The sequence below is a fragment of the Seriola dumerili genome, unplaced genomic scaffold (genome assembly GCF_002260705.1).
Source record: "Seriola dumerili isolate Sdu_G_001 unplaced genomic scaffold, Sdu_1.0 BDQW01000291.1, whole genome shotgun sequence".
In the NCBI taxonomy this organism is placed as follows: Eukaryota; Metazoa; Chordata; class Actinopteri; order Carangiformes; family Carangidae; genus Seriola; species Seriola dumerili.
In genome coordinates, this window is record NW_019174546.1 from 1,952,855 (window position 1) to 1,980,491 (window position 27,637).

The 27,637-nt window shown below is 39.3% G+C and overlaps 1 protein-coding gene across 2 annotated transcripts in view; it reads right to left on the reverse strand.

Annotated features, from left to right (window-relative positions):
• Positions 1-1,640: 1,640 nt before the first annotated feature.
• Positions 1,641-27,637, reverse strand: part of LOC111231096 (collagen alpha-1(XI) chain-like) — an 86,586-nt gene continuing 60,589 nt past the window's right edge. The window contains exons 44-68 of one of the 2 annotated variants that reach the window (XM_022758083.1): positions 25,303-25,356; positions 24,720-24,773; positions 20,814-20,921; positions 17,920-17,973; positions 16,949-17,002; positions 16,763-16,816; positions 16,404-16,457; positions 14,845-14,952; positions 14,666-14,719; positions 14,281-14,334; positions 13,987-14,040; positions 11,360-11,413; positions 9,059-9,166; positions 8,775-8,828; positions 8,392-8,445; positions 7,651-7,758; positions 6,995-7,048; positions 6,868-6,903; positions 6,720-6,773; positions 5,980-6,241; positions 5,250-5,362; positions 4,966-5,034; positions 4,407-4,640; positions 3,110-3,294; positions 1,641-3,017 (exon numbers count right to left, since the gene is read on the reverse strand). In XM_022758083.1, coding sequence (XP_022613804.1) covers positions 3,148-3,294; positions 4,407-4,640; positions 4,966-5,034; positions 5,250-5,362; positions 5,980-6,241; positions 6,720-6,773; positions 6,868-6,903; positions 6,995-7,048; positions 7,651-7,758; positions 8,392-8,445; positions 8,775-8,828; positions 9,059-9,166; positions 11,360-11,413; positions 13,987-14,040; positions 14,281-14,334; positions 14,666-14,719; positions 14,845-14,952; positions 16,404-16,457; positions 16,763-16,816; positions 16,949-17,002; positions 17,920-17,973; positions 20,814-20,921; positions 24,720-24,773; positions 25,303-25,356 — 2,049 coding nt within the window. In that variant the 3' untranslated portion in view covers positions 1,641-3,017; positions 3,110-3,147. Of the gene's footprint in view, positions 3,295-4,406; positions 4,641-4,965; positions 5,035-5,249; positions 5,363-5,979; positions 6,242-6,719; positions 6,774-6,867; positions 6,904-6,994; positions 7,049-7,650; positions 7,759-8,391; positions 8,446-8,774; positions 8,829-9,058; positions 9,167-11,359; positions 11,414-13,986; positions 14,041-14,280; positions 14,335-14,665; positions 14,720-14,844; positions 14,953-16,403; positions 16,458-16,762; positions 16,817-16,948; positions 17,003-17,919; positions 17,974-20,813; positions 20,922-24,719; positions 24,774-25,302; positions 25,357-27,637 lie in introns of both variants that reach the window. The other variant, XM_022758082.1, reaches the window with a different exon arrangement.

Genomic DNA, 27,637 nt, shown 5'->3' on the forward strand with positions numbered 1-27,637 from the left:
GTGCTTTCTCTGACCGAACAGGGTGACAGCATGCAGGTTTAAGAAGTACACAGAGACCGCTACTAACAGATTTAATGATTCATAGAGCAGAATGAAAACAGTTCTGAAATTCATCAGTCCAAGCTCAACAGACCTCACGAAAGTCAGTGTTTTTTCTGTAGATCTAAAGTGTTGCTGAGGCCTGGCAGTTGACAAGGCTGAGATCGAGGTTTGTTAATCTAAGCATTGTAATTACTGCTGAAAAAACAGAGATTTGTATGTTTCTTAATATCAAGATTCCAAATAATTCCAACCAGGTGAGTTGAAACCAGCAGACTTAAGTTGAAATGTTTGTTTTAGAAGCACTGCATAAAATGTCATGAACAGAGTTTAAACTTTATGTATGTTTATCACTGTCTGTCTGACAACTTGACATTAGGCGAGGGTGTATAGGCCTAAATCTTAACAGTGGGTAACAGTATGTTGTTGCTTTTGACAGTGTATTTACAGTTAGAGAGAGTATAAAGTCTGTCATTACATGTTTTATGTACTTGGTGTGATAGAGAGGAGTGTTGAGTGGCAAAGTTGTCGGACACATTTAGAAGTTTGGACACAGAGAGATTTTATATTGTCAGAGTTGTGTCGTTGTTGTAGATGTGTCAAAAAGTGTTGCAGGCCAAAATACTCTGCAGATCGAAAAATAATCGGTAAGAATGAAAGAAATTTAGCCTGCAGCTCATTTTGAGCATTTGCTTATACCACATGCAAACATTAAATAATGAGATAATTTTTGTATTTGCCTCTTGATTGTGATGTAATCCTTAAACTGTACATGTAGCTTTTAAAGATAACATGCACAAGAAAACATCATTTCTGTTTTTACTGATTTTTGGTGTGATGGAAAGTCATATTTGCTTTTCTGTGGCAGCTAATTTGTAAAATCTGATGGTTTGCATGTTTCACTATCATAAATGTTATCTGCTCCTTCATACTCGACATACTAGAGTAACAAACTGAATGGGGAAGAAAAGATAATCACTGTCAATTTGCATTTGCTGGAGACTCTTCAGTAGCACAGACAAAAACACTGCACAGCTGTTATTATGTGGATCATGTTGTAAATTACACTTCATTCATAGAATAGGAATCAAGAAATCACATAAAACATGAAATTTACACACGCCGTCTCTGCTGTATGTACAGATGAGCTGATTGACGCTGTCTCTGAAAAGTCAAAGTTTTGGTGGTTGCTGTGCTTTGAATTGAAACTAAACGTTGACAGGGTTGCTCACACTCACAGGTGGCACAGAGAGTTCTCGACTGTAGCCACTCAAAATCTTTAACAGAATATCAACAATGTTGGATAATTGGCCCGAAAAATGGCAGTTTTTGAGGCAAGGGTAGCACTGTGGAGTCTATTTGTCTGACATGTGGTTTGACTGAAGCCAGTGGTGCAATTAGGAAGCGCAAGGAGTGTTGCTGTCATGCAGTGCTGGCACATAAGATTTCAGAATACATGCATTGTATGACCACCATTCATCATATTTCAGCTTAACACATTGGTTCTAATTAAAGTACTTCCCTCACTTTTAGGATAAAGGATAATCTGCAAGTGAATGCAAACCATTGCAATGTGCATTTGGCAAAGCACCAAACATTTATTTCAGTTGTACATAGGTTGTAAACATACTGTAATTACACAGGTTTGAAAGCGGCTCTGTAGTCTATGCTATCATAGCTGTAAGCTAAGGAGGTGGAGATGCAAACAGATCTTGATCAAAGTCAAATCTGAGTCAGAGAAAGAAACTGGAGGAGATCACAGCACCTGGACTCGGCAGATTCAATCACATGAGCCCAAACACTTGGAACCACTAATCCTCCTAATCTTAAATTATCATTGTGAAGGAAGGCAATATGTAGAAGGCAGCGCAGAATCACAAAAAAGAGCAATATTCATTTTTGCACCCATAGCCAACAATACAGACGTTCAACCCAACACTTTTCAGAATCCAGTTTTAATATTTTTTGATTCAAGGCACATGAAGACATTTTGTTCATTGTTACAAAGAAGAAAATCAACAGGTTTTTTCTTTTTGTGAATTTTAAAAAACAAAAACAAAAAACAACTGGATGAATTTAACTACACAAAAATCTTTTCTCTTTGTAAATTAGCCACCACATATAATGTAAAACATGGTCGAGGAGCCAGATATGTCCACATTTTTAAAAGAAACTGAGGTATAACATCTTGGTGAATAAAGTCTGTCTGGAAGAATAAGCCCTTTCTTACAATATTTATATTACTATCTCATCTTAGTATGGCTTAATTTCCTAATGGGCATACCCACTGGTATGACATGAAGAAAAGACAAAATGCTTTTTGACTTTAAGTGTTGTGTTCCTGTTTTGTTTGTTCTCATAAAAGTCAAATAATGAAAGTTATATTATTTACAAAATGATTATTTTATACTTACAAATTAGAGCTTTTGTCAAATTATGTCAAGAATGTTTTCAGAAGACATAATATTTCTCATCAAATTTGTCCTTAGCAAACATCAAATATATTTATAGGATTTATTTGTAATATAGTTATCCGAATATTTACTTAAACTTTAAGAGCTGGGGCACATGCAAGTTTTTAGAGTGGATTCGGAAAGGAACAATATTGTACAAAATAATAATAATAATTACAGTTTTATCAAAAAGCACTTTTTGTAGCACCTTGAGTGTTTTGTGATTCTGCACAAAAGCACTTCTGTGGTTGTATTCAGAGCAGCACCTGGAGCATCCAGAGAGGGAGGCGTGGTGGGAGGGGAAGGACAAGGGAGGATGGGGCTTGGGGTGAGTGGATCCTCTCTCTGTTGCTGAAAGTGCGCCACTGTCCGCCACGGCATCAAATGTCCTTTTCCTGATGTCACTCCCATTACTACGTTAAAGTCATGTGATTCTGGCCCTACAAGGGCGAGGAGTAGATTCCCCTGGTCAGCGCTTTCATGACAGGGTCTGGGGGCACTCTTCTTCTCCGGGCTTGAGTGGATCTTCTCGGCAACAAAAGAAAACACAGGTTTTTGCTTGGCGGGGAGAGAAGGTAAAGGTTGTCGGATCTCAGCATGTGGGTGTTAATATGTACCCTCTGACCCTGTCCTTCAGCGGGGAGTAGGGGCGTGTCTAGCCGAGGAAACAGACAGGGCCGACCTCGAAGCCAAACCTCTGGTTGGAGTCCCCAAAGTCATTCAGCATGACGTCAATGATGGGCAACTGGTCGATGCGGGGAGTGTTGATCTCCATCACCGTCTTTGAATAGCCCTGCTTCAGCTACAAACACAAAGGGCAAATTATAGGACAGGTATATAATAAAGTGGTCCAAGTATGTTTAGGGTGTTTCAGGAAACATGTTCTAAAAGGACTTGAATGATAATCATTCAGAAAATCATCTTTCATATTTATGTCAGAAAAAAAGAAAACAAAAATGTCCAGCACCAACCATGACCTTGAAAAAGCAGGTACAGATAATGGATGGATGGATGGTAATAGAGGCAGCACACAATTTCTTATATTTGTCTTCAAGGAGCAGAGATGTGATTACATTGTTATTAGATATTATCCCTGAAGTATTTCGTTGATTTTTTGATAGACAGACAATTAATCAACAAAAATTTTGATAGTTTTTAAGGTGATTTATCAGACAAAGATGCCAAACATTCTCTGTTTACATCTTACCAAAATTTTTTGGGAGATTTGAAGATGTCAACTTCGGCTCTGGAAAACTGTGATGAACATTTTTCACTATTTTCAAAAATTTTACAGACCAAGCCTTAAATCAGTTTAAAGAAATTAAAGAAAGTGTCTCTTTATTTCTTCATCTGTTGCTCAAGTGTAAGAAAAAAGTCCCAACTGCTATTAAATCAACAAAAGCTACATACAATTTTACGTTCAACTGGGGCTGAAACTAACATATTTTGCTAATTTACTGAATACTTAATGCTTAATTTATCATTTGAACCATTGAATGTGATAAAATAGTGAAAACGGTCCATCACAGTTTCCCAAAGCCTCAGGTAACATGTGACCGAGTATTGGAAAAACAAAAGAGATGCAGCAAATATTCACATTTGCAAGTTGCAGATTAATTTTCTGTTGATCAACCAACCGGTTAATCAGTTAATCATTTCAGCTCTACTTTCCACAGTAGTTACAAACCATTAAATACTGTAAATCAAAGAGGACCTGCCACTGCAAAAATGCCTATCCAAAATCAGATTCTACTTTTGATCCCTTGATTCTTCGGTCCTGTAGCTGTATAAACATTGTCGTATGACATTTTCAGCGTCAGTCTACAGTCTACATATTTGTGAGGATTAATGGGATTTCATGGGTTATAGCGAAAAGTTTAATTGCTAACTGAAAGTTAGAAAATGAGTGTTTACCGAGCAGCCATCCATCAGTGGCTTGATGAAGGGATTATTGTCGTAAGACATCTCCTCATCATTGGAGCCCAGGAAGCGCAGCGCCTTGTCATAGTTGTCAGCCTTGCCGTCGTACCAGGCCACAGACTGATGGCAAATATAGGTGAAGTTCTGCCGTGCCGAGGAGCTCAGCAGCTTCAGGAAGGTCATCTGCACTGTGTTGATGGTGTTTTCTGCCATGTCAACGTAGTTCAACTGAGGACGGATAGTTGGAGAGCACAATAAAGAAAAGGCAAAGGAGGAGAAAAGAAAGAAAAGGATAAGTAATCAAAAGGATGCAGTGAGGTAAGGTGGAGAGAAAGGTTGGAGTGAAGGGAAGAGGTAATTAAGAAAAGGAAAGATGAAACGGGGAAGGCAAGGAGATGTATGACAGAGGAGGGTAGGGAAGAGGGAGAAGAGAGAGATTGGTGGAAAAGAATTACTGTAAATGAGACAAAGTGACAAAGCAGCAAAATGGAAAAGCTTCTAAAATGGATGTGAACGTCTACTTGGAGGTAATAGGTTGTGGGGGTTGACTCACGATTTTGCCACGTTTAAATTCACTGAACCATGAACCTGGAGACTCCTTGGGCCAGTTGGATATTCTAACCTACAATAAAGAACAAACAAATAACTGGATTACTGCACAGTTCTTTTTAAACATTTCAGAGGATTCAGAGAGCAGATATCATCTTCTAAATTTTCAAAATGGAAAATTAAAAAAATGGCAGATTCAACTCTCTTTTAATTTCTATTACCATAAAATACCATTTGATTCAAGGCTGGTACTATATTACTCAGACGTCAACGGTGCCTAGGACTTACTCCTGTGGATTTCTTATCTGGGTAGATGCACGTTTCTCCACCTGCTGTGAAATTACAGAACACTTTGATGGAGTCTCCTATACAGCCCTGGTTTGGATCAATCCAGTATTCACCTGAGAGAGAAACACAGTTTGAGACACAGACAAGGCAGTGGTATGAAGCAGAGTTTAGACTACTACTGCTGTTTAATGTTCACATCATCCATGACAAGATTGCTGAGGTTTTCACTTGGGAGGACGTCAACAGGGAAGTAAAAAATGTTATTTATTTCAATGTTCCAGCTTTGGTTCACAGCTGTTTAGAGCTGCTTCGTTGATTAATCCATTATCTAAATACAATTAATCAGCAACTGTTTTGATAATCGATTAATAATTTAAGTAATTTTTCAAGCAAACATTTCAAAACCAGGTTTTTGAAATGTAAGAATTGGCTTCTTTTCTTGATCTGGCGTTATAGTTAATTGACTTTTTTGACAGGGCAGCTTGTATCTAGTCGGAGAGGCAAAACCCTGGACACAAAACAACACTGCAAAAATCACTTGACTCTGCTTTCAAAGCTTAATTGCTGTGAGCTCATGAGAGATGAAGGTGACTCAGATGAGTACATGGACATTTTTATCAGCTCCTCTCTCTCTCTCTCTCTCTCTCTCTCTCTCTCTCTCTCTCTCTGAATTTTGACAGTTAGACAGTTGGCAGTCTGTCTCCACGGTTATAAGACATCTCCATCTTACCATCTGGGTAGTCAGGCTGGCTGAGGTGCAGGTCGTTGCAGGTCCTGGCAGGATTGTCTTGGGTGCCCATGGGGAACTTCATGCGCTCGATGTCTTGTTTGAGGTTGTTGAGGGAACCAAAGACATCCTCCATTCCCTCCATACCCACACCATCAACGCCGTAGTCGGCCAATGCCTCATCTCCCTGCATCTCAGCCTGTCGCCTGGTCTTTCTGGCGGCTTGCTGAATGGGTAGCGGCTGGATGACGTCACCAGGTGGACCCTGAAGCACAAAGGTAAAAGCTCAAGCAGATAAGTGTTTATCAAGGGATGGTTTTCTGAGTGTGAATGGTCTTCGTTAACCTACCGAGTTTCCCAGGATAGAAGAGTCTATGATAATCAACCAGCAGTTATTTTCATGATCAATTAATCTGCCAATTATTTTCTCAATTAATCGATTAATTGTTTAGTCAAAATGTAATAAAATGCCCATCAGAATTTCCCACATCCCTCTTGGTGACGTCTTCGGATTGGTTGTTTTGTCTGATCAACAGTCCAAAATCCAAAGATAATCAATTTACAATGATAAAGCAAATTACATCAAACAGCTGCTGACTTGTTTTCTGATGATTTACTAATTGATTAATTCACAACTCGTTTCAGCTCTAGTGAGACCAGCAATTTCAAATCATAATGTTATTGTTGCACATTTATTCTCCATAATGCCTGTCCAATTTAAAGAAAATAAACAGGTGACTTACAGGGGGTCCAGGTGGTCCAATCAGTCCAGTGTCTCCCTTCTGACCAGCTGAACCCTGACAAAAAACAAAACATCATTGACATAATTACAAAGGAACCCATTTTTTATCAAACACAAGCATCAAAACACCGGATGGAAATATGACTTACACTTGATCCCTTGGATCCCTTCTGTCCCTGAGGGCCCTGTTGACAAAGCAACATAGATAGATGAACAACAGCCATGATGAAACAGGGTGCAAAAATCCATGTTTGTTTGACAAGAAGTTGAACTTACAGGAATACCAGGGGGACCGGGAGGGCCGAGAGGACCTTGGGGACCACCAGTACCCTTATGACAGATAACAGATGACGTTAATGGGAATGCAGCAAATGGAGATCTCATTTAAGATTTGGTATTTGATGGATGTGTTTGTCCAAAATGTCTTACGGTTGGGACACGGCCATACGGCTGAAGTGTTTTTATCAGTATATATATTATGTTACAATAAGGCGAATTCATGCAAAATTAGATATATAATCAACAAACTGTGCCAGTAACACTCAATGCCAGTAACCAAGTAACCAGTAATGGAAGTTCCATTATTATACATTACATAAGAAAAAACTCTTCAAACACGTAAACAGAACTCATTGTCTTAACTTATATGGAAATTGTTCATAATACAATAATATTATTATAAATATATTTTCATATGATCGTTATATGCTTTTACTGAATGTGGATAAACCCAGCCCTACTAACAGTTTTCCATCACTAAACATGTTTTAGCATTGGTGGGGTTCTCTTTCCTCTAACTCTAGGAGAGTCACACTTTACACATACATTTATGCACCTCTGTCACTTTATGTGACTCACATTCTTATGGAGACAAGTGGGAGCATTCATTATTTTAGGACACTATTGTCTGCCTGACACAGAGATTGACTTACAGAATCACCCTTGCCACCTCCAGCACCTTGAGGTCCAGGCAGACCTCTGTCTCCCTTCTCTCCGGGCTCCCCAGGGGGTCCGATCAGACCGATTAAACCTGGATGACCCTGGAGTAGGCAGAGAAAAAAAAGAAATAACAAAAAGTGAGACAGAAATAGCATTGAAATAAATTTAGAGACCAAAACAATATGTGTACTAATTATCCATTTGACAAAAAGTAATTTTCATATCTACTAAAGTTTAATTTCTGCTCATTAATCACCAGCAGAAAATAATTTTTTTTTTTCTTTTTAAAGTGAAAAAAAATATGCTAATTCACCTGCATCTTTATGCACAAAGCCTGGACAGACGACATCAGCACTGTCTTATTTTTGCCTATAAATAATTAGTGTGTTTATTGCGGTCGTCATATTTAACAATGGTGATCTGTCTCGGCACCTGCTGTTGGGCAGAGTTATGACCATCTGCTTCTGACTACTGCATGCTGGCATTAAACCAATGACCATTACAAAGATGGTATTATTGGACTTATACATATTCATTCACTGCATTAAATCACGGTGTGAAAACTCCACACAGAACAGAGCCTTTCATCATCTCACTGGGAGAGAGTGAACAATGAGATAGAGGCAACAGGCCTAGATGTTTGCTTACTTTAGAAGCCTCAGATAAGGCGCATAAGGAGATATGAGAAATACACAGTAAAGCAATTTGAGATTAGCATCATAATAATGTCTTGCCTTTTCTCCCTTGGATCCAGAGTCACCTTTCATACCAGGAAGTCCAGGGGGTCCCTATGGAGGGACGGAATCAGTTTGTCAAGCATAAATCACAGTGATATGAATTCACATTATTTTACAGTGACAGCCAGCGCCAGAACTCTGCATTCATGGTGACTATTCTGTATCTATCCTGCAGAGCTACTGAGACAGCACTGTAAACAGCACTTCACTCATGGTAGTGGGTAAAAAGCATGGAACATACAGATGTTATTAATAAGTCATGGGCAGGTAGTCCTGCTGTATCATACATTCAGCACATTTTTTTTTTTTTTTTTACTTTAATAACACATACATCTTTTATTTTGTTTTTTTTATTAGGAAGGTGGAAGGAAATGTCTTACAAGAGGTCCAGGAGGGCCGTCTTGACCAGAAGCACCAGGTAGTCCTTGCTCACCCTGAAAAAAAGGAATAAATAATTACAGCCTTTGGCTAATAACATGAGAATTAATGGAATATTAGATTAGAGTATGCTGAACCTACATTTTAAGTAATAATGTTTAAAATGTATCCATAGGAGTAGAATAGTAGTCTTAATATATATATAGTTGTACTAATAGTGCTCTTCAGTCTTGTAATTACTCCATATAAATTATTATTTTTTTTTATGTCACCAAAATCTACTCACAACAGGGCCAGGGATTCCACGTAGACCCTCAGGACCAGGCTTGCCAGAGGGACCCTGAGGTCCCACAGGCCCAGTTTTCCCAACAGGTCCCTCTGCTCCAGCTTCTCCCTGTTAAAAAAAGGACATTAGCAATTACTCCCTTTTCATGGTCTATAGAACTCATACACTTCTGGGCACTTAAAGTCCTCTGGGTCCTGTACTATACACATTAATATAAAAGTCAAATATGTCGGATAACAATGACAACAGCAATTTTATCCACCTTGATAATTAAAGCAAAGTCACATCTGAAAGTCACATTGCTCAGTATTCTGCAACGTTTTTCTTCCTCAAAACCTCAGATTGGAAGGATTTGAGGATTTGTAACATCCACACAGATCAAATGTTACCAGAAGTCGTCTATTGTCTCTGAGCAGGAACAGCGAGTTTTCATGTATTGAAGTTCCAGAGATGTCATATCGACTAGGATGATAGGAGGAGGGGGATTAAATTGTTCTGACAACCAATTAGGCCTGGAGTTGACACTCAAGGATCACCACGCAGGCTTTGTCTTGTCTCCATCAAATCAACTCTAATCCTTTACCTCAATGTGGATAGAACATGCACCTTGTATATGTGTGTGTCTGTCCGACAGTGTGTGCTTGTGAAGAGGAGAAATAAAGAGATGCAGGATGACAAAGAACAAAAGAAAGCACGAGGGGCCATGTCAGAGATCTGTAAGGTTTTCTGTCTGTGCATTTCTTTCACCCAGCTGATTGTGGAGACAAACAATTTCTTTAAGGCTTACAAAGACACTAGCATGTTATGGATTTTAACAAAGCAATCAAACCCTCTGTTTGCCTCAAGAAACCCAACTGCTGCTTCTGTGAGACTAATTCACCAATAAATACACACCTGAGCACAACAGAGGAAAGAGTGTGAATGGGTGTTCTTTTCTTATTTAGATTATAAACTCGACATCTGTCATCACAGACATTTCATTATGTTTTATTGTATGTTTATGTGTATTTTATAACACCTTCAGGCAGAAAATTTGGCAACCATTTATGGAGGGAAAGAAAGAAGTTAGAATTTCTATAAGCAACTTAACACCCAATTGTGAAATCAAACCACTACTGAGAGCTTAATGTTGAAATGGAAATACTAATGAACGTACAGCAATGATATACCTTTCTGTTTAACACTTTATTTATAGATCTGAAAACTCCTATTTCTTGGAAATAAATCCATTTCGGTACTGATTATTGGGAAAACAGCAATGTCCTTGAAAAAAAAAGCATAATTTAAACCAAGTAATTTTATTCATTCATTGCTGAACATTTTAAAATTGCATGCTGCCTGTAGGCAAATTTCACATTTTGTCCTGTCCAGCTAATCTCTCAAGGTTAAGCCAGCAAGCAATAACAGTAATAATTAGATGTGTACCAATTGAACACTTTCTCTATTTTGCCTATAATTTGTACTAAATTAAATTTTTCTTAACCAGGAAAAGTCATGAAAATAAGGCATCACCTTTTACTTAGAAATCCAGCTAACTGAATTTATTTGGTGTGAATTCCTGTCTTTGAAATTTCCACAACGTGATCTCTGATTTCATGATTTGAAAAATGTGAATAATTGAACAAGAAAATGTAGGTGTCCAGTCACATATCTAAAATTTCCTTTCTCGGATCACATGACAGACAGAATGTAATCTGAAAGGACAGAAGTCTGATCGATTCTATCAACGGCTGATTATCTTTGGTGGCACAAATGTTCAAGTGTGACTTTGTCATTTTGGTGAGTGAGTTTCACCTTTCAAATTGCAGCAACTTGAATACAGCTGTTTGAATTTTGCACACTTGATTTGGTGAACCCTGTATTTGGTCTCTACCATCTGGCTTCACTGTGCTCACCAGCTAACTGTCGCTAACTGTGTCTGTCTGCAGTTTGGCGCTGAGGAGGTAAGGTACAGTGGATTAGAATTAGAGATCACTTCACTGATAACAGCTGCTGTGAGAGTGAACCCATACAAGAAAGTTGACAGCCAAACAAGAAGCTGAAACTCGCTATAAAGCCCTGTAAAGCTGAGGGGAGCTGCAGATTCATGTGATAGTTCTCTGTAAGGTCATCACTAGAAGAGAGCCTTACACACTGCAGACTGTCATTTGACACGTTATCATTGTAAAAATATCGACCGTAGCTGCGTCTTTGCTTTCATTTAGCCAACCCTGATCTAAGAAAGAATCATGTGTACTTCAGTAGTTGATTGTAATATGTAAAACTCAAATTAGTGTTGAAGTCGTAACACTGGCGACTTACCTTGGATCCCTTTTCTCCTTGTCTGCCCTCTTGACCTGCTCGTCCAATAGGTCCCTGAAAAGAACAACAACCAAAAAGCAATTAGAATTTTCTGCATGACTACTTTAAATAAACAAATTTAATATGTGCCTTTTACAACTTATTCAAAAGAGCACAAAACAGGTAATTATTCTGTGAAAGGGAAATTCCCCAACATTTGCTGGCAAGCAGTAGTTTCATGTACACACTAAACAACCAGCTGAACCCTCTCTCACCTTGAACCTTTTTAAAGTGAGAAGGTTATTCAGGGCCACACAACATCAGTGCAAGCAAATTGCCCTACATTCTAAACATACTGAGCTAAAAGCACATCAGCTTTTTCACCAAACAGCCTCCGGTCAAAACCTTGTAAGTGGGCTGTCATTTGCCATTAGAAACCATAATCAAACAGAGCAAACAAAAGCCACCGGTCTTCAATGTAGGTTATGAGCCCTGGCAACTGTGTATGTGCATTAGTGGATGTGTGTGTTGAATGTGTGCGTATGCAGGCATGTGTGCACCCGTGCGTGCATGGGTGCTAATGTAGTCAAGCAGCCATACGCATCAGTGAACACAAAACCTGAGTCAATTTCGAAGAGATATTGGGAAAGAGGCTAACCCAGCATTAATGGTGGAAGGATGAAAAATCATATCGCAAAGTCCATTAATATGGACATGGAACTGGGGTCTAATTTGTTCTATAGCCTCTATCACCTGGATACTACCCCTTGGAATACAAATTCTGGGGGTAAAAAGTGCTTACCGGCGTTTTTAAAATGTACAATCAACCATCCAAGCCTGCATTTCAAATGAAGCCACAGAGTCGCATCGAACGCATGCAAACAAGAGTATCAGATGCTGGACAAAGAGCATTTTTGGCAATGAGGCCACAATCTACCAAGGATAGATATTTTTAGTCATTTTAGCTCAGACAGATTATCTTCTGTCCAACAACCTGCAGGACTATATCATCACACGTACAGTGTGGTTATGACAAGCTTATAATAACAAGCTGTTATGGTCACATTTTGAATTCTCTATGGTGAGGAAAACTGCAAGGATGATCAATTCAGCATGTGGCTTCACTGTCTGATTTCTTATTCACAGTGGTGGAAGAAGATCTCAGCTCAGATCCTCTACTTACTGCAAGTACAAGTACCAACACAACAAATATAAGAATATTCCACTGCATTACAAAAGTCCTGCATTCAAAATCCTACTTAAAGCAAAAGCACAGAAGTATTGTAAGCCAAACGTACTTAAAATATCAAAAGCCAGAGTACTTGCGCTTCAACAAACAGCCCCTGTGAGTAATATATTACCATAGATGAAATTAGATTGTTGACAGTAGTATTAGTACAAGTAGTTTAGTTCAGTGGTTCCTAACCTAGGGGTCGTTCCCAGTCCACAAGATAAACATTATTAACAGAGCAAAAAAAACAAAGTTCTGCTACACAAATTTGTATTCAGTTTTTTGACTTGTCCTTAGTCTTTGCTTTCTTTTTTAAATATTTGATCATGTCTACCTCGTTGAACAGTTACTTATATGAATCCATCTGAGGAGTTTATTGGGAAAATGTCTCTTTAGTAGAACAGCTGACATCACATAGACATCGGAAACAGAATGAGTGGCTTCGACCAGACACTGCTTTTTCGTTAGGGGTAACAAACCAAAAGGTTTTGGAATCACTGATTTAATCCTTAACAATCAATATATATTAATTTATAAGCATATACTGTATTTGAATATATTTGCATATAATGTTTTTATTTAAGTAAAATCATAATCAGAAAAGTAAGTATTAACTACAGCTTAAAAAATAAGGGAATGTAGTGGGGTAAAAAATACAATCTTTCCCTCTGATACGTAGTGAAGCTGCTAGAAATACAAAGTAATCCAAATGGAAATATGAACTTAAGTACAATGCCTGGGTAAACCTATACTTCGATGAAATAGAGGAGGTATATTATATTGTCTATGTACTGTATATGATGTTTGCATTAATATGTAGAGATGGCAGCAAAGCGGGTTGATGGTGATGCTCTGGAGTATAAGTTAGACTTCACTGAGCATCATCTCTGCTGAAGTACACAAATTAGAATGAATTCACTTTGAATATCAATCTCTCTGTTCTTACTCGCCATATTGTGCCAGCCTTTCATACAGAACATTAATGGCATGCTTTATTGCTAACTGTAAAAAAATTATTGCTGTAAATGGAAGGCATCGTAAAAATGCTACGCTAGTGAAATGAAATAATCTCATCTCAAGTCTGATGCGACAGAAAGGTCATCGAGTGCCAGAAAGTGAAGTGACAAGATAATTTCCTGACATTAGCAGCAGCAGCAGTCCTACTGCTTTCACATTACTGCCAGCCAAACTCACAGTATGTCATTATTCTCTTACAGAAAGATGTCAGTTTAACTAATGGACATCACTGCCTGTCAAGAGCATGTAGGTATTTCTACACACGTGGTCAAAAATGTGTATCACCTTACAGTGACTAATAGATTGGAACCTTTAACAGCATTGTGAGTCTAGAAATAGAGAAGATCCCAAGAGCTGAACAGAAGTATCATCTCATACATCATTTTGGAAATGTACTCACCCTTTTGCCAGGCGGTCCAGGTACACCAGCCTCACCAGATGGACCTGGAGGGCCCTAAAGTTGAATAGACAGAACACTTCACAAAAACTGAAGAGTTTTGTTATATAATGAGGTATCTCCCTCATTCGTACAAAGTGATTTCACTGAATGGACTCTATTAGGCTCTCCTGCATACTGCATCACCATATTGTTACTCTGTTTGCTCCACGATAAGTATTATACATTTCAGCAGCCCTGAATTTATAATGTACAATAAACTGCAAGTGTTTACACTGATAGAAGTTTAAGACTTACAGGTTGACCGGCCTCTCCATCATCTCCTTTGTCACCCGGTAAACCATCAAGACCCTAAACAAAATACACAAACGGGCCAAACATGGAATGATTTAACTCAATTCAACTCAACTCAAAAGATTTTTTCACACAAAAATAATAAAAATCTATGCAAACAATAACAAAGTCCTCCTATGCAAAATGTGAAACTACAGTGAAACACAAAAATGGGGAAAATAAAGACATATAAAATAAACAAAGGCATTGCTTTTCACTTCATTTCTCACATTACCGGTATTTTTTTCATAGTTAATGATACACAAGCATAATTAATTAACTGAATGCTACAATACCCTAAATATGATGCAAGACATTAGATTGATTAAGGAACAAATGTAGCACTTACAGCAGCACCAGGCTCGCCAGGTGGACCAGGGTCTCCTGGGAACCCGACAGGACCCTGTAGACAGATCGAGACACTGAGAATACTGATTTTGACTCAGATATCTGACACTAACAGCTCTGACATATCTAATACTGCATCAGTCATGGCTGTGTGTGTGTGTGTTAGTGGAGCTGACGTACAGGGTTACCCTTGGGACCGTCATCTCCAGGGGGTCCACGGCCACCTGGGGGTCCAGCAGCTCCTGGTGGGCCAGTTTCTCCCTTCTCCCCAGTCTCTCCTCTGGGGCCCTGAGGGTAAACGCATCACAGGCTTGTCACCGTGAAGACCACGAGGGCTATATAGGCTACTTTGACAACAGCATGCTAAGCACAAGACAAATATGTTATCACATCTGTCACTTCAACTTGCATCAACACACGCACCAAACTACCTCTAAGAACTGTGACTTTAAGAGATGAAAAAAGATCTTCTGCTGTACAGATTCATTTTAAAATCAGTGTTCGATCTACTAAATGGTGACACTAAATAAACCTAATCTTACCAATATCTAGTAGTAGCAGACAGTGTCTTAAAGTGTTTGCTATGACTCATAGCAGCAGCTGAAGCATAATTACAAGCCCTGAATCGTTAGCTGGCCTATTACAGCTGAGCACTTCTCTAGTCGATACCAGCACGGCACCTTTGAAATTGACCTCGATGTGACGTGCAACACTGGCTCTATCTGTCACTGTAAACTGATGCTCGGCAGCCGACGGATACGACAAGCTGATGGACTCAGACTCAGGGAGGGTGACTGGCCTGTATCCATAATCTCTCCATGATCTTATCTCCTCTTATTTTTTTTTCTGGGATTTTATTGCTTTATTGTCTTCTATTGCTATGATACGTCATGTCTTTAAGTATCTGTCGTTTTGATTTAATACCTCTCCTTGTAGAGCACGTTGAGCTACATTTCATGCTATGAAAGGTGCTATATAAATGAAGTTTATTATTATTATTATTGTTATAACTCAGGTGAAGCCTCTCTGGTGTACACAGCAGATTTCTCCTGCTTAGCCTGGATTGATGGCAGTGCTCTGCTCTGAGATATTCAGCATCGGGGTGCATACTGTGAATACTTCATCCTGATTTATACCACTGAGAAGTAAAAAGTAGAGGCAGTTTGCAGGCAAACACAATATGCTGCATCATGAAGCAGATTTTGTGATTTTGCATGTGACTGAACACTATTTTTGGAGACATCAAACAATAAAATATTATTGTGAACACATTGTACACTGTTGTGGTGCTCCTTTAACTTAATAACTCGTGGGATATTCTGACTTTTGCCTCTAATAACACCCTGATGCAGGAGGTTAGATTAATGACACCACCAACAGTGGAGTGGACGTACCCAAATGTGGCTGAGCTAATTATCCTCTGAAAAGCCCTCAGGTTGTGAGCACTTCTTTACATCAGCCAACAGTAATCGGAGGTAAAATAAGAGGTGGAACAGCCCCATAGCTTAAGTGTCAAATAATAAGCATAATTAGCTGCACTCACATATATTCACAGGCACATTCTTCAAACAATCACAATTGTTTGAATTCTACCCACAATTGCATGTGGGTAGAATTGTACACACTGCTGGACTGTGTGCAATTACTACATTTTTAAATCATCAGCTTCCTTATTTTTGAAAATAAAAAACACTCTCAGAGATGAGATGAGGAGTTCTTAGGCATGATACTGTACTTACGCCGATACCCGGTTCTCCAGGTGATCCCGGGTTTCCAGCCTCTCCGGTTTCTCCCTGTGATCATACAGTGAAATCATGGATTACCACACTTGCTGTAAACAATCCAGATAGTGCTGTCAGCTGACTGGTTCAGTGCTTTTAGTTTGTATCCTCCACTTCTACTTCAAACACACACAAAACACAAACTTTTTTTGAAAGTATTACACGGTAGTAAAAAAATCTCCTTGGGAAGCAGAAAGAGAAACACTTCAATTCACTTATTTTGAAGATAAACAGACCATAGGAAATGAAAGGAATGTATTTTTCATGGCTGGGAAGCGCTAACTGAGTGCATGAAAAATTACCATGGATGCTCTTACCTTCTCACCAACACCTCCCATTGAACCAATACTACCGGGGGGACCTTGTGCACCCTGTGGGTCGATTACAGTGGCATTAGTTCATTTAATTATCCAAAGAAAATAAGAATCATGGATAACATGAAAAAAACAAACACTTGAGTTTTGAAATAAATGGGTAGGACTGAAGACAACAATCAAACTTACATTGGCTCCGCTGGGACCTTGAGGACCTCTAGGGCCAGGAGGACCAGGTGGACCCTATCGGCAAGAACAGAAGTTACACTATATTAAATGTATGCTCTACTTTACAAATAAATCCAGAATGACCAGGTGTTATAATGTTTTTTTTTTCCGAATGGGTATGACAGTACAGGATTTTTGACACCATTTATCATATGGGAAATGTGCAGAAAACATATGTTTATCTTCAGAAAGTACAGACTGCAGTATTTTCCATTTATTGGCTGGAGTTATATCTTCCTTTCGAAGTATTGTTGTATCAAAAAACAGCAGCTATACGAGGAAGAGTAGCAGAAGCAATCTGAAGTAACCAAAAGCAGATTTGATTATCTTTAGAGAGCCATTGTTTGATGACACCTGCTGTATCATAGAAACTAGGGTTGTGAATGACAACCAGTGTGTTTCTTGTCAACACATGAGGCCTGAGACAAGAACATAATACTAAGATATGGCTCAGCACAGCAAAGACAAGACCAAAAAGTCAGACTTTGTGAACACAGTGGGACACAGATGGGCAGAGAGACAGAAATACAGGCTGCTCTGTGTCTGTGCTTGTTGCGCTCGAGTGCTGGTGTGAAGCTATGTCAGAAAATCAAACCTCCATACAATATCTGTACATAATACTTGTCTGTTCTGATGATTCTCTGGCTGAACCCTCAGTTCTACATTGACAGTACTTTTATTGTAGTCGAACTGTACTAAAAAAAAATAATAAAGGAAAGTTGAAAAAAACATACTGCGTTGGAACAGAGGATGCAAAGTTTTCGCCAGCTGATCTTCCACAGACTTCAAAAACATCTGCCAAATGACTGTTGGAGTTGCCAAACTCCACCACCAGCCAGAACTTCAGAACAATTTCCCACCTCACTGGGTTGTACGTGAAAACAATGTGAATCGCTGGAATAGAGAAAAATAACAAAAAGAGCTGCACTCACCATTGGTCCAACGTCTCCATTCTCTCCCTTCTCACCAGGAGGGCCGGGCAAACCCTGAGAAGACGACAAATATTTGTCAGAGCAAAAAAAAAAAAAAAAAAAAAAAGGTCATGTGCGGCTGCACCTGAGACAAAACTACACATAGGAAAGGAGCATAAATACATTTCTGCTGCTCATTAACAGGTACTTTCAGATGATGTGTATTGAATAGTAGGCTTTAGGATGCAATGTGATGGAGAATGCATTAATACAAGCAGAGCCCCTGAGTGTAAACACACAATTAGTCAAACAGGACACCTATTGTAATTAAAGGGTATGGGAGGCTTGGGTATAATCAGCCTGTGTAAATTACAGGGTGGGAGCTCCATCCATCTATGTCCACAGGAAAGTGGAAACAAAGGGGACAGTGCAGGCGGTGCATATTATCCAGTTTTGGGATTCAATCATGCTTGACTAAAACAGTTTGAATACAACTTGGGAAGGTGCGTAACTGCGACGAAAATGAAGGAGCTCTCGCTTGCTATTGTGGCTTATTGTCTGTCTGCATAATTGCAGTTATTGTTTGCCGTGTTAGTTTAACTCCGATGATGGAGCACGTGTTATCAATAGGTGGGTGGAAAGCAGCGGTAATGATAAGTTACTGTAAAGCCAGAATGACATGGATATCGATCATTGAGATCACATGTGTGTAGTTTCAGTCCATTTTCTTGATTTACTGTACCTGCGACGGCAGAGAGGGCTAATTTATAACTGATTCTGACTGCGACTTTAGTCAAGGTAATAAAGCATGAGGGGAGAAAGAATGGAAAAATAAATGAGGCATCAACTTATTTCATGTATAATGTTTGGATGTGACGGGCTCTTGATCAGTGCTGGAATTGTCGGTGCTTGTTTGTAAAATATATGAACTAATGGATCAGGAGGATGGAAAAAAAGAGGTGTTTTGTGGGTAAAATTAACATAAACCACATGCACACACACGACTCACTTATATCTACACATATCAGAGCAAATCAATAAATGTTTACTCATGACTTTGCATTTTCCTCTATTTCCCACACTAGTCTTAGAGTTCTTGGAGTAATCAAATCTGATTTCTACGTCCACATTTTAACCTCTCACTCTGAAGCATTCATCCTCTCAGCGAGCGACTCCAATATTCCACAGCAAACACAGCCCCACATGAAGGAAGGCTTTCGAACCGAAGCCATTCATTCCCCATAGTCAAAAATCATTAATGCTACAGATAATTGCATTGAAGAGCTGAGCTTGCAGTGGCTGCTGCCATCTACTGAAGGGCAGCTTAGCCAAACATAATTAAAAGAGTGGAGATGGAGTGCATTATGCCCAATTAAAAGCCAATTGCACTTAATAACTCTGTTATCTGGCCCTATTGACCAGTGGGGTTTCGCTCTAATTTCATCCTCAGTGAGTCCTTGGATAATTGACTTTGAGATATTCTCAAGTATGCTGTTTCTTTATTCGTTGCCACCAAAGCAAGTTTCCTCAACTCTAACTCATTGGCTTTAACGCTCTTGTCTTTTGCTCCTCTTTCACTCTGTTACAATTTTAAGGAAAAGAGAGCTGAATGGAGCAGCATTGTGGGAGAGCAGCAACATAAAATTCAGCCTTAGTTTTAGAGTCACATCCTTATGGGACAAGTTTCTTGACATCTGACATGGTTACTGCACACACAGAAAATATAATATAAGCGAGACTATGCAACTTTTGCTAAACAAAAACTTTAAGTGACAACTGAGAGAGAGAGACACACACAGATGCTAAAACAAAATGTAACAGTAGCACAAGAGTCATCGATGAACTAAACTGACAACATAATGTCAGTAAAACAGCAATACCCACCTACATGTTTCTAGCATTAGCCACCATAAACTTCACATCACACCTCACTAAGTACGGCTGTGTCTTCAACACCCCTGAGTGTATTGAACTGAGGCACGCTGTGTTTTATTGTTTGTCATTTTAACTTTTTATGTGTAAAAAGAAGAAGAAGAAGGAGAAGAAGAAGAAGAAGAAGGTGTTATTTCCTCTCTCAGCACCAAAAATGGTACAATACTCTGCATGATTCCAAGAAAAACACTCATCTATGAATCAGTGAACCGTTATCATTACAAATGAGATAAATAGCCCTAGATCAATGTGAATTGAGGGGGAAAAAAACTGCAGGCCGGTTTTATTTATTTTATTCTATCTGTTTACAGGGAGTCCTAGTGACTCGACAGAATATTTGTAATATCACAGGCAAGCAAATGTGTCAATCTTGGTATCCAAATCAACTTAGAACTACATCCTGACTGCCTAGTTGTTAAATCTGCTAGGTGCTGAAGACTGTATGTTTATTGTAATGTGTCTAATATGAGAAAATATTTGCAGAAGATAAATGAACTTATTCTATACATTGATTAAAATATCTGATCAAATAAGAGCTGCCACGGCAGCTGGTCTCTTATTTGGGCCCGGGAGCACTGCAGGGGAGCAGTTTACTGCATGATAATGATGCAGACTGAGAGGAAAAACCAACGGCAGCCTCCCCTCCACCATTAACGCTGCGGCAAAATGCCAAATGCAAAATGTTTGCAATGGTGATGGATTTTTAGCACTGTCTATGCTAAGGAAAGTCCTTGAGGCCGAAAAAGCATTATTTGCCCAGGAGCAATACAAAGTGTTATTAGGAGCCAAGGCTGCATTAATAAATTATGCTCTGGTTTGATGTAAATGATGTAAGGAGAAATGAAATGTCGGCTCATGGGGTATAGAGGAGCTCGCTCTGCTCTGGCTGGCTGAGGGAAAGTGAAGTGTGTACCGACTGAGCTGCGTTCAATGTGATCTGGGTGTCTTGTGTGTTTATCTAGAGGATGCACACTTAGACTTACCTGCAGCCCGATGGGTCCTGGTAGACCTGGGAATCCTCTGGGTCCTTCGTCTCCTTTCTGTCCAAACATACCCTGCTGTCCTCTCGGTCCAGACTCACCGTCGCTGCCCTGTGGGAGGTCAAAGTTCACACAATGCAAACATCTTTATTCTGATCCCCATTAGCTGGAGGTTTAGGAAATGCAAGTCCACAAACACTCATATCTGTGTGGGTTTTTTTCTCTTATGGGATTTCTTTGCTCTCTTAATCCTTTTCAAGGTTATGGAGCATATCCAAGCTCACATGGTGGAGTGTGGGTCGACGCCCATATTCTAACAAAGGCTGAGGATGGACGGTTACCTTAACTGCCTTTTCTGAAGGTCATTTTATGGCAATACCATCCATCCATCAATTCTCTACACCCACACAGTGTCTTCTCAGGAGGGGGCAGGAGCTTTTCTCACTATGAACTCTGTACAGGCCAATAGTCTGCATCTCAGACATATCGCAGATGGCATTCATTTAGATTTTAGTCCATTTAGAGTTTAGATTCAACCTGTAAACCTGTAAATCTGCAGAAAATTCATGGAAGATACTTAAAAGTACAAGGGCAACTGTCCGAGCCACTGGTGCGCTGTGCTGCTGGGCTACCTGGGGAAACAGCAGCCATCCTACCAAAGCTTCTCATCAGGAGAAGCAAGATGAAGTACAGTACAGCCAAGGGGTTATGGTAAACAGCCTATGTGAAAGATGCTGACTTCATCTGTGAAGTCAGAGGTGCGCAGGGCTTCAGCGGATAGAAAGGGGAGACTACAGGGAAAGAGTGAAGTGCTGACAAACTGGGAGTTTTCAGTTCAAACACATGTCAGCAGTTGAAAGAGCTTGAGGAGCTCTCGCTGAGCCCTGGGACATGTAGGCAGCCTCAGGTGCTGGTTCTGAATGCAGAACAGTTAAGAGGGAAATGCTAGGTGATTACAGGTACCGTGAGTACAACTCTGAACCAAAGAGTCGGCGACAAAGTGGACTAAAGTTTAGAGAGACTTTAAACAAACCAAAAAAACAGACACAAATCTGACTGCCCCGACACTTCCTGAGGGAGAGTGGAATCAGAAATGTTTCTGGCCCTGTGCACAACCTGCGCCACTATTTTGGCAGACTGTTTCCATCCTTGATGGAATTGGAAAGAAACCTCCAAGACAACATGGAGGACAGCGTAGAACAGTTATCATCACCAAAATATGAAGCTTGGTTTGCTTGTGTATGATTAATGAAATGGTCCAACGGTAAATAATGTCAAGTATTTATGTGATTATGAGCAGCGAAGCCCCACAGATAGGAGGTAGGAATGGATTTTAAAAAGAAAAACATGGGATGTTACATTATAATTAACATCAAAAGTCTAACCCAGTACGATAACTCTGGCGGAAAAGAAGTTAAAATTGTTTTCTTCTGTCTAAATAATGCCATGATATTTTGTCCAATTTATCCCCAATCCAATGGGCAGCAGGTCTCTCCATTACTGTCCATCACTCACACTGGAATTAATGACTTCTGCTTGGCATTAATCCAACAATACTTGCAGTTTCCAAAACTGACAAACTGTATCCTATAGAACTGGCTCACTGTTTTCTGAATTTAAGATCTAAAAGAGAAGAAACTGACGTGCTGTAGTTCTAATTAGTAAAATGCTTTCTCAGAGGCAATCACCTTTAATCATTATAAGTATTAACACTTGCCAATTGTGAAGTTTAACATGTTAGGTCTTAGTATTAATGTGCTGTATCTGAAATCTGAAGTGTGGCCGATTTAATGGACTGAGGTATGATTCAGCACAACCACTTGTACAGTGCCTGTGGGTATAAGAGATGCTCAGGCCTGGAGGCATCACACATGTGCTCAGGCAGGTGTAGTTTACGAGTCACCTGAAGTGCATCTAAATTCAATACATGTTTAGACTGTGCATGAAAAAAACATTAAGTGCCTATTTCAGGATTATTGTTTGTCTCATGTTATGTTAGACACAAACTTTTATATCATAAAAATGTGTTTCCTCCAGCCAAGTCAAATTTCAGAAATTATTCATGTACATCTATGTATTTTTTTAATTTTTTTTTTAATCAGATAGTGGTAAATAAAAACCTACTACTTATTTGTAGAAAAGGATGTTTACTGCATCCTGATGAAGATCGATACTGCCCTATGTCTATAGGCTCTTTCATTCCAAACACTTCACCTTGGTTGCATCTTGTAGACAAAAGCACTGGCGACTGAGCTCTTGCAAACCTTGTTAAGCCTTAGCTGAACAGGAAATTGGTTCATTCATTTTCCCTACAAACACTAACATTTCTCCTGGCCTGAGAGGTGGGGTAGATGTAGTCAAACGTGATAACAACATTAGGACATGCAGAAGTAAAAAAAAAAGAAAAAAAAGAAAAAAAAAAGAGAGGGCAGCTAATGGTGAAACTACACAGCACGAGTCAGGACTCCGTTATGAAGATATGAATACACATGAGCAGACTGACTCACCAGGACAAACAACTGTTAAATAATTTGTTATTCAGCTTGGGTGCGCTACCTGCTCACGGCAATCCGTCTCACCAGGTCTATTCTAGCCCCCACAGAGCCCTGCAGATGCTGAATTTTTGCTAGAATGGTTGTTAAGGCCTGATAATTTACAGCAATGAGCCGTTAGTTGCCCCGAGGCCATCAGCTATTGTAGAAGCAGGACTTATCCTGTTGTGTTAATGAGATGGATGAGTAGAGGATGCAGCATACAAGGCAGTATTTTCAGCTAGGTCTGGTGCCATATGAGGTAATAGTTGGAAATGATTGGCAGGTGGTGGTACCATTGTGGTTTGTGACTGTTTTGTAAATGGAAGGTCACTAGTGTAATCCTATGTAAGAATCACAAAGCAATACAAAATCTACATTTGTAATTGCAGTGTAATTAATGGATGGGCGCTTAAACAAAATTCTACTGAATGATGTGATGACAGAACTCCTTGTGGGGTACCCTGATATAAATACGTTACATTACTCATGTTACTCAAGTAAAAGCTGTGGTTAAGATGAAATTGGTGTAACATTCCTATGATAAAATGTTGGGCATTTTTAAATGAAGATGGACTACAGCCAAAAGGTTTTTGGACTGCAGAGGCAACAATAAAAAAAAGCAATAGTGCTTGCATAATGTATCTCTGACCTGGCTGGAACAGCGCTAAATGTCTGACCAACTGAGGAATTAAACATTGTTTCTTAAATAGGGCCACCTTATTATAACAGGGGTCTCCAACTATGCACCATTAAGAGCCAAGTGTGCAGTTTTCCAATCTATCTAAACACTCTAACAGCTCATTTAACTGATTGTCACACCATCAGCAAGAATAAAAACCTGCAGATGCTACACATCGCTCTTAACAGGATATAGTTGGAAACTACTGGATAACAGGGTACAGTCTGACAGAAACAGACATGATTCTGTCATTTCGTCATGGGACTGCAGGTCTGGAGGCAGCTAGTTAAAAAAAAAAAAATCTCTGCCCACAGGCTTTTGGTCCATTTCCTGTTTGGAATCATCACTTCATGAGACCTGGAATTGGAGTAAATATTTCAAACTTGATTTACCATTTCATTGTTATGACACATGACCCACAAAGGGGCTAAAATTAGAAAAATGACAATTGCATTTTAAAGGCATTCGATATGTTGGGGAAAAAAAGGATTGTAAAAGAAAATCTGCCAAATAAAGGTTAGAAAATGTCTTGACATTGACATTTGGGGAGGATATTGGTGTGCACTGGTTACCAAGTAGTGGCACTCTTTTCACTTCATGTTTTATTCCTGAATAAGGCATCCTTTAATAAAAGTGCATGGTAATATTTCATGAGGGAAAAGTTGACACCAGATGGCCGGAGGAAGTGATACTCACAGCTGGGCCAGGAGCTCCGACCACACCCTGAAGACCACTTGGACCTGGTGGACCCTAAAAACACAATGAACAATGAGATACGCAGTCTGAGACGAGATAGACCCGCTGTTTCCATTTATGCCAGAGAACAGCAGAGGTTATTGAAAAGATTTACACACTAAAGCTGTTGATCCTCATACAGACTGTCTACCTGAGGGGAATAACATTTCTCTAGAAGAGAAAATATATTTCAATATTTAATGTATTTGTGACAAAAGCCAAAGTCAGTTAAAAATACACATGTATGCAGAGCACACTGGTATTTCATATATATATATATATATATTATAAACCAAGCAACCATTTAGGAAACATAACAGCATTTCAGTTAATATTTTATAGGCTGCAGACTGTTTAGGGCAAGGTAACCTGAGATGAGTCATTGCCAAGTAACCTATGTTTCCTTAATTTATTCAGTTCACTTCAGAATTCAGCACTTAAGATTAGTGTTTCCTGGCTCAGTTAGCATGGATTATCATTCACAACTCGGCTTCTATTAAAAAAGTTATATAAAAAGTAACAAAGAGAGAAAATCCAGACTCACAAGTTCCCCCTTGTCTCCTTTGCTTCCCTTCTGTCCAGGTCCACCGACTTCCCCCTATGGTGCAATACAAACAACAGAGCTCACATCTCTGCTCTCCATCTTAACAGGCTCTTGGCTCCCATGTTTAGTCAAAGTCCAATATCTTAAAGTGTCACCTTTACCATGACTGGGCAGTAAATATTTCTCAAGAGATTCTAATTTGATTGGCCCACAAACACCTTGGGCGAGTGTTTGCAATTAATTGATTGGCTTCCTCTCTAACCCCATTGGCACTTTGATTGACGAAATGGTGTGCCAGAAGATGTGACTGGGATCGGAGAGGTGTGATGGTTACAAATGTAAAGATGCTGATCTGTGGTTCAGTGTATCAACTGCGGATTAGGGATTTTCTGCCCTGAGGGTAAACAGTGTGTGGAGACTGCTGGCTCTTTCAGTACATATATATTTGTTTATCTGTGTACAAGGGCAACAAAAAGAACGTGAACCTGCATTTATGTATAGATTTGCCCTAAAACATGTTCTGATCATCATCTAAGTTACAATTAAAAACAAACACAATATATTTTAATTACTAAACACATACATGATTGAACTGTTCTTGTCTGTGCTGAAAACATTATTCAAATTTTCAAAATGTAGGTTGGAAAATGTACGTGAACACTGAGGCTAATGATTTCAACAAAGTCTATTTGGAATCAGGAGTGAGCAAACGTCAATGAAACCAGACTGGAGGTTTGGGTTGGAGCTACTACTTATAAAAAACACTCAAACATTTTGAGTTTGCCATTCACAAGACACATCTGCTGCTGTGAACCATGCCTTGCAAAAAAGAGATTTCCGAAGACTTAAAAAAAGCTGAAAGGGTTACAAAATCATCTCAAAGAGTTTAGATATTAATCCTTCCACAGTCGGACAAACTGTCTCTAAACGGAAATGATTTAGTTCTGTGACTGCTCTCCCGTAAAGAGGGCATCCAGCTGAGATGACTGCAAAGGCACAATGCATAATGATCAGTGAGGTAAAAAAAAAAAAGAAAGCCCAGAGTAACAGCTAAAGGCTTAAAGGAATCATTGGAGCTGGTTAGCATCTGTATTCATGAGTCTATTATATGCAAATCATGATGTGTGGTTGCATGGAGCATGGTGTCCATTGCAGGATTTGATGGAGGAAGCTGCTGCTCTAGAAAAAAGAAACCCATCACAGCGTGCGTGAGGTTTACCAAACAGCAGCTTGACACACACAGTCTTGACAACGCTGCTGGGAGAATGTTTTTGAAAATCTTTGATGAATAGTTTGCGAAGAACATGTAGCACTAGGTACGGCGTAAAAAGGGCCCCATGAACACTGACGTGAGGTGGAGGGAGGATCGTGATTTGGGGCTTTGCTGCCTCTGGGCTGCTCACCATCATCGAGGGGAAAATTAATTCTCAAGTTCATCAGTTTATCATTATCTTACAGGATATTGTCAGGGTGGCTGTCCACCTGCTGAAGCTCAGTAGAAGCCTGATGATGCAGCAGGACAATGGCCCTAAACAACAAGTAAATCTACCACAGAATGACTTCAAACAAAGAACAAGCTCCTGTTGGAGTGACTCAGTCAGAGCCCAGAACTTAACGCGGTAGAGCTGCAGTGGAATGACCTGAAGAGAAACGCTCACAACAGAAATCCTAACGATATGTCTGAGCTGAAGGAGTTCTGCAGGAATACTTCCTCCTGAACTTTGTGCAACTTATTACTGAAAACGCATTCAAGGTTGTTGTTGCCGAAGGAGGTTCAAAAAGTTAAGTCCAATGATTCACTCACTTTTTCCACCAGCACTGTGAATGTTTAATGGCTGTGTTAAGTAAAGACATAAAAAAAATAAAGTTGTGTATGTGATATTAGCTGAAGCACATTGATTTTTGTTTTGTACTTGTGACTCAGATGAAGATCAGATCCCAGTTCACATTCATGTTCACATACTCTTTCTTGCCACTGTAAGTTGAGCAATAATCTGCTGCACGAGTGATAATATTTTCTATAATAGGAAGAGAGTAGCAACAGAGTAAATGAAAAAGCTTATTTGTTAATGTATGGTATATGTGTTAAATGTTAAATGCATTTTCTATATATATATATACATACTGTATATTAAGACATGTCTCTCTAAAATAGCCATGGTGCGTCAAATGTAATTATAATGATAGGCAGAAGTATAAAAAAACCAAAGAACACAGTAAGAAGACATGAAGAGAAATGCATATGACATCCTTACATCTCTGATCAGACGCTGCCAGCTGAAGACAGGTCGTGTCTTCTTTGATGTTATAAGGAATGTGTTTTTTGTTTTACAGA